Source organism: Bison bison, unplaced genomic scaffold, assembly GCF_000754665.1.
Source record: "Bison bison bison isolate TAMUID 2011002044 unplaced genomic scaffold, Bison_UMD1.0 scf7180017864089, whole genome shotgun sequence".
NCBI classification, from domain to species: Eukaryota; Metazoa; Chordata; class Mammalia; order Artiodactyla; family Bovidae; genus Bison; species Bison bison.
In genome coordinates, this window is record NW_011494661.1 from 685,647 (window position 1) to 692,227 (window position 6,581).

The 6,581-nt window shown below is 56.6% G+C and overlaps 1 protein-coding gene across 2 annotated transcripts in view; it reads left to right on the forward strand.

Annotated features, from left to right (window-relative positions):
- Positions 1-6,563, forward strand: part of ESRRA (estrogen-related receptor alpha) — a 7,546-nt gene extending 983 nt beyond the window's left edge. The window contains exons 1-7 of one of the 2 annotated variants that reach the window (XM_010837994.1): positions 7-287; positions 588-924; positions 4,240-4,356; positions 4,518-4,646; positions 5,047-5,214; positions 5,313-5,582; positions 6,005-6,563. In XM_010837994.1, the coding sequence (XP_010836296.1) occupies positions 600-924; positions 4,240-4,356; positions 4,518-4,646; positions 5,047-5,214; positions 5,313-5,582; positions 6,005-6,264 (1,269 nt within the window). In that variant the 5' untranslated portion in view covers positions 7-287; positions 588-599 and the 3' untranslated portion in view covers positions 6,265-6,563. Of the gene's footprint in view, positions 1-6; positions 288-587; positions 925-4,239; positions 4,357-4,517; positions 4,647-5,046; positions 5,215-5,312; positions 5,583-6,004 lie in introns of those variants that run through there. The other variant, XM_010837995.1, reaches the window with a different exon arrangement.
- Positions 6,564-6,581: the final 18 nt, after the last annotated feature.

The window sequence follows — 6,581 nt, forward strand, 5'->3', positions numbered from 1 at the left end:
CCGTGTGAGTGTGAACCTGCTCAGTAGAGTGTGACCGTGTGTGAGCACATGAGGGTGTGTGTGCAGGTGAGGACATCTGAAGACCCAAGTGAGTGGTAGGGTGAGGGTATACGCACACCTGTGTGAGCACATGGACTGCCCTTTGGTGTGTATGTCTCTGTTTTGGCTCTTGAGTGGAGGATCCCCAGGTGTGGGGGAGACTGCTGAGATCGCCAGCATCTGGAGAAAACTGAGAGATATCCCACTCTTGGCTGAGGATTCCAGATAGGGTTGAAGGGTGCTTGGGGGTAAGGTTTCCCTATTGCCTGGCCTGGGTGGGGTAGGGGTTTTCCAAACCTCCTGTAGGTTCCCAGGTGGGAGACCTGCTGTCAGTTACTGGCCCTAGAGGCTCTGGAGACTCTGTTCCTATGGCAACAGCTGGGGGGGGGCCCTCTTCATGGGCAGCCTTCCTTGGACTCTGTCCCCCCTCCACCCTCTGGTTAGGCCTGGAAGCCTGCCTAGGCCTGGGGTTGGGCAACCAGGGTGACAGGGTGTCTCCATCCCCCATCCCAGCTCCTCCCTGTGACCTGACGGGTCTCTTCCTGCAGGTGACCAGCGCCATGTCCAGCCAGGTGGTGGGCATTGAGCCTCTCTACATCAAGGCAGAGCCAGCCAGCCCTGACAGCCCAAAGGGTTCCTCGGAGACTGAGACTGAGCCCCCCGTGGCTCTGGCTCCTGGCCCAGCCCCCACCCGCTGCCTCCCAGGCCACAAGGAAGAGGAGGATGGGGATGGGGCTGGGCCTGGCGAGCAGGGTGGTGGGAAGCTGGTGCTCAGCTCCCTGCCCAAACGCCTCTGCCTGGTCTGTGGGGATGTGGCCTCCGGCTACCACTATGGTGTGGCATCCTGTGAGGCCTGCAAAGCCTTCTTCAAGAGGACCATCCAGGGTGAGCCCCCACCCCATTCCTGTGCCCTTTGCCCTCTGGGCTTGGGGCTGCCTAACTGCTGCACTACTGAGTGCCGTGGTACCACTTGGGGTTGGCAGCCTGGAGTTCCCAGGTCCTCCTATGTCCCAGGAATGCCCTTTCCCTTAAGAGTTAAATAAAGCCGCCAGGACGTGTTGATGGATCGTATGTGGGATGTGAGAGCGGGACTCAGGATGCCTCCTAGTTTTCTGGTACCCAGGCCCAGCACCTTCCACAGCAGCCCCTGCCTACTTCTAAGCTTGAGTCTTCTGGCCGCTGCTATCCTCTCCCCAGCAAAGAACATGCCCTTTTTTGTGTTGATTTCCTGAAGCAGCCCCAGCACAAGGCAGGTTTTTATGGTTAACTGAGAGGGGGCTACATCATATTTCAGCATCTACCTTTAAAAAAACTTAGGGAATTCCCTGGCAGTCCAGTGGTTAGGACTTCTTGCTCTTACTGCCAAGAGCCCAGGTTCAAACCCTGATCAGGGAACTAAGATCCCAGAACCCACATGGTGTGGTCAGGGAAAAAAAAAAACACGATTATTAGGCATCCCTGCCAATAGTACTCAGTGAATTTTTCCACTCGGCATATCAAAATATGAGTGAGCAAGATGGTGATGTAAGAAGCATTATTTGGGATGTACCTGTTACTTATATTTTTATATAAACCATTGGTTACTTTGGGGCTATAATACATAGGCTTTTTCAGAGTGTTTCTTGACTGTCAGGCACCGTGCCCTGTTACATTTAAGCTCTGTTACCCCCCACAGCAGTGTCTAAGGTACTAGCACGATTATAACTGAGGCCCAGAGAGGTTTTCAAAACTTGGTTCAGGTCCCACGGGTAGAAAATGGCAGCAACAAGATTTGAACTTGGGTCGATTGAGGTCCAGAGCTAAGCTCGTAAAGGCCAGACTGTTGCCTCTGCTTATTACAAATAACTCCGGGCAGATGCCTCATGGCCGGTTGTGACATTCTAGCAAGTTTTGACTTGGCTGAGACCCGCTGGCCTAAAAGCTCCGTTCCCTTCTGGCCCTGCAGACCTGAGCCAGCAGGTCTGGGTTCAGATGTCTCGTACCCACCCTGGAACACTTGGTTCTCTATTGACAAGTATTTGTCGCGCATTAGCCATACACAGTGATCATTGTGGAGTATCTAGGTGCTGGAGCCTGCTAAATGTCTTACCTTGATTATCCCATTTTGTTCTCACAACCCACCTTTGTAGGAAGTAGTTTTTAATCATCCCAGTGTTACAGATGGGAAAACTTGAGGGTTGAGGGCGTAGCTGTGGGGCTTGCCCAAGGTCACCCACTTGGTAAGTGGCAGCCTCCAGGATCCTCACTCTTCATGAACTTGTGCTCTGCTGCCCTGGCCACTGTTCCAGGTGTGGGGACACAGCTGGGACTAAGGATCGCTCCTGTCCTCAGTTTACATCCCAGCAGAGGAGGAGAGAAAACAGTGAACTGAACACAGTTGTTATTAACAGCTGTGGTAAGTGCTGGGGGGTCAGGAGCAGGATGAGCCAGGGAACATGGCTGGGCCTGAGATGCTGGAGGGCCTCCCTGAGGAGGCGTCTTAAGCTGAAGAAGCCCAGGTAGGGTGGAGGAGAGAGCAGATTGTGAGGAGAAATTCACTTCGGGTATGTTGGCAGTTTGAGCCATTCAGTCCTGTGGTAGCCCAGGAGCTGGGAGGGCCACCGTGCATTCATTCAGCCAGACCCTGTTCCTAGCACTGGGCACAGTCCTGGCCCTCATGGAACTGGCACTAAAATGGGTAGACAGAACAAAGAAGATAAATATGTACAGATGTTGCATATTAAACGGTGCTAAGAGCTTACGAGAAACCATAAAGCAAGGGCAGGAAATATACAGCAGGGACAAGTGACCAGAGGTGTCTGTGGAGGGACTCTTGGCATTCTTACCCAGTGGCTGGGAAGGCCTCCCCAGGAAGGAGAGATCCGAAGGAGGTAAGGGAGCCATGCACCCTGAGGCAGGGCCTGTTTGAGGAACACTGAGTTGGCCAACAGAGCCGGGCAGAGGGCAAAGGGGATGAGGTCAGAAAGGTGGCGAGGAGCTGGGATGCAGGTCTCATAGCCCATGGGATTTACCTGGAGGGCTTTTTAAATTTATTTTTAATTGGAAGATAATTGCTTTACAGTGTTGTGTTGGTTTCTGCTGTACAACAATGGGAATCTGCCATAACCATACATGTATCTCCTCCTTCTTGAGCCTCCCTCCCCCACACCTGGAGGGTTTTAAGTAGGGAAGGGACATGATCTGTCTTAGAGGGTTTGTTTGGCTTTAGTTCCTTGACCAGGGATGGAGCCCAGTCCCTCAGCAGTGAAAGTGTGGAGTCCTAACCACTGGACCACCAGGGAATTCCCTGTCTTAGGTTTAAGAGGATGCCTCTGTGTTGATAGTAACAGAAGGAGGCAAAGCAGCAGGAAGGGAGGTGAGAGTGACTCCGGTCAAGGGTAGAAACAGTTGCCAGGGGAGGAAGGGGTGGGCTTCTGAACGGATTAGGAGGTAAAGCCCACCAGGACCTGTCAGTGGCTTAGATTTGGGGTGGGAGAGGAATTATAAATGTCTCTTAGGTTTCTGCTTGAGCAGCTGGACAAATGAGATTGCAGGTTTTGGAGGGGTAGGTCAGGGGCTCCGTCTAGGACAAGATAAGTCTGTAGTGCCTTCTAGACATGCAGAATGCCGAGGAGGCAGTGGGATGTGTCTAGAGTTCAGACAGGTCTAGGCTAGAGGTACAGATTTGAAAGCCTGGGTGAGATCACCATGGGAATGAGTCAGAGGAGACAGGTTGGAGGGCCCCCAGGGGGTCTTCAATGGAAGGAGTGTGGGCAGATGCACAGAAGCCCCAAAATAGCAGTGACGTAGGAGGAAAACCCAGAGTGTGGTGTCCTAGAAGCAAAAGAAGAAAAGTGTTTGTTTCTAGGAGGGATCAGCAGTGTTAGATGTTAGTAATAGAAGGACGAGAACTGACCACTGGATGTAGCAGTGTGGAGACCACTGCGGCCCTTGATGAGAACAGATCAGAGGTGTGACTTGACCAGAGGCTGGGGCCGGATGCCACCTGACTCTCCCTTGGTCCCAGCCCCTCCCTTGCCCAGGCTGGGATTCCCAGCCCAGCCGCCTTTCCCCTCAGTGCCCCGGCTTCCCTGCCCCATTCATAGCACTCCCGCTCCCCCCAGACCGGGGCTTGCCGGGAATGGCAGGGCTCTCCCCACTGGCTAGGCCCCCTCTGGGCCCCAGGAGGCTGCCACTGGAGCCCTACCTCTTCCTTGGCAGGGAGCATCGAGTACAGCTGTCCGGCCTCCAACGAGTGCGAGATCACCAAGCGGAGACGCAAGGCCTGCCAGGCCTGTCGCTTCACCAAGTGCCTGCGGGTGGGCATGCTCAAGGAGGGTGAGCGCTGGCGGGGGCCTGGGTGAGGCTGGGGAGCTGGGTGCATGGGGTCGGGCCGGGTGAGGCCTGGGAAGTCCTGGCTGACTGGGCTGGGCAGGTGGGCTCTGGAGAGCAGGCCAGCCCCAGCCCCGTGGACACAGCGCTGTCCTGCAATTCTCAAGGGGTACGTCTGGACCGCGTCCGTGGTGGGCGACAGAAGTACAAGCGGCGGCCAGAGGTGGACCCACTGCCCTTCCCAGGCCCCTTCCCTGCTGGACCTCTGGCAGTAGCTGGAGGCCCTCGGAAGACAGGTGAGAACGCGGTGGGGTCCTTGGGGCTCTGGGGTCAGGGTGGGCAATGTCTGTCTGACGTCATTCATACGGGATTGTAGTTATCTTGGGCGCTGGGACCCACGTCTTCATCTGTTTGTTCACTCATTTCCCTTGAGAAGTATTTACAAAAATACCCTTTTCTGTGTCAGACCTCGAGCAGTACAGCTGGGAACAGGGAAGGTTTTCTAATGCTCAGAACCTGTCCACAGACAGACGCTTTCCCTAGGAGATAGCTCGGCGTTTCCCGGAGAGAGGTGTCCGAGCCAGGCTGGCCAGTGGCTATTGAGGAAGGCCACAGGGGGACTGACTCTGGGAAGATGTTTGACCCTGAAGGGCTGGCAGAGGGATGAATGCGTGCCTCTTCCAACTGTCACTACAGCCCCGGTGAACGCACTCGTGTCCCACCTGCTGGTGGTTGAACCTGAGAAGCTGTATGCCATGCCTGACCCAGCGGGCCCTGATGGACACCTCCCAGCTGTGGCCACCCTCTGTGACCTCTTTGACCGAGAGATCGTGGTCACCATCAGCTGGGCCAAGAGTATCCCAGGTAGAGGGCCCAGGCAATGTGGGGCTTCCTTGGGTAGGCTGGGCTCTGCCCGGCTCTGGTGCAGTTGCTTAGCCAGCTCTGGTCCCCCTGCCCTCCAGGCTTCTCGTCGCTGTCACTGTCTGACCAGATGTCAGTACTGCAGAGCGTGTGGATGGAGGTCCTGGTGTTGGGTGTGGCCCAGCGCTCCCTGCCACTGCAGGATGAGCTGGCCTTCGCCGAGGACCTGGTCCTGGATGAAGAGGGGGCACGAGCCGCTGGCCTGGGGGAACTGGGGGCTGCCCTGCTGCAGCTGGTGCGGCGACTGCAGGCCCTGCGGCTGGAGCGCGAGGAGTACGTTCTGCTGAAGGCCCTGGCCCTCGCCAATTCAGGTGAGTCTGGGGCTTGTACTGATGGGTTTCTCCATCAGGCGCTTTGGTTTTTTACCTGTGATGGTGGCACACTCCCACTTTGCAGACAGGGAAAACAGGCTTAGGCAAGAACAGTGACTTGCTGAAAGTCACTAAGCCAGGCGAGGACAGGTCCAGGAAATGCATGCTGAATTCTGAGCTCTAGTGCCCGTGGTTTTGTAGACAGGTGAACCACTTAGTGGGAGGGAAGGGGAAGGGGACCAGTGGCCATAGCTGAGGAAAGAGGAGTGGGCCCTGGCTCATGAGCAGGAGCAGCGAGTAGTGCTTCAGCAAATCTTGGTGTGGCTCCTCCTTGGGCCCCCACCTGGCAGTGCCCAGGTCGATGTGGCTCTGTCCCTTCTGGAGATGGCCCACGTCAACAGTTCTGTCATCTTGCCCTGCAGACTCTGTGCACATTGAAGATGCTGAAGCAGTGGAGCAGCTGCGAGAAGCTCTACACGAGGCCCTGCTGGAGTACGAAGCTGGCCGGGCAGGCCCCGGAGGGGGCGCTGAGCGGAGGCGGGCAGGCAGGCTGCTGCTCACACTACCGCTCCTTCGCCAGACAGCGGGCAAAGTGCTGGCCCATTTCTATGGGGTGAAGCTGGAGGGCAAGGTGCCCATGCACAAGCTGTTTTTGGAAATGCTCGAGGCCATGATGGACTGAGGCAAGGGGTGGGCATGGGTGGGGGTGCTGGCAGGACCCGCCCAGCATGGGGTCGGCCCCAAGAGGGCAGAGCTGGGGTCTGGGCAGTGCCACAGCCTGCTGGCAGGGCCAGGGCAACACCATCAGCCCCTGGGAGCAGGCCCTACACCCTCCCTCCCCCCTCCTTGGGGGTGTTAGAAGCTGGGAACATGTGCGCCCAGGCTCTGGGCACAGTGCTGCCCCTCGCAAGCCATAACGTGCCCCCAGGGTGTAGGGGGCCTTGCGGAAGCCATAGGGGGCTGCAGGGGACATATGTGTGTTGGGGGGGGGGGGGGGGG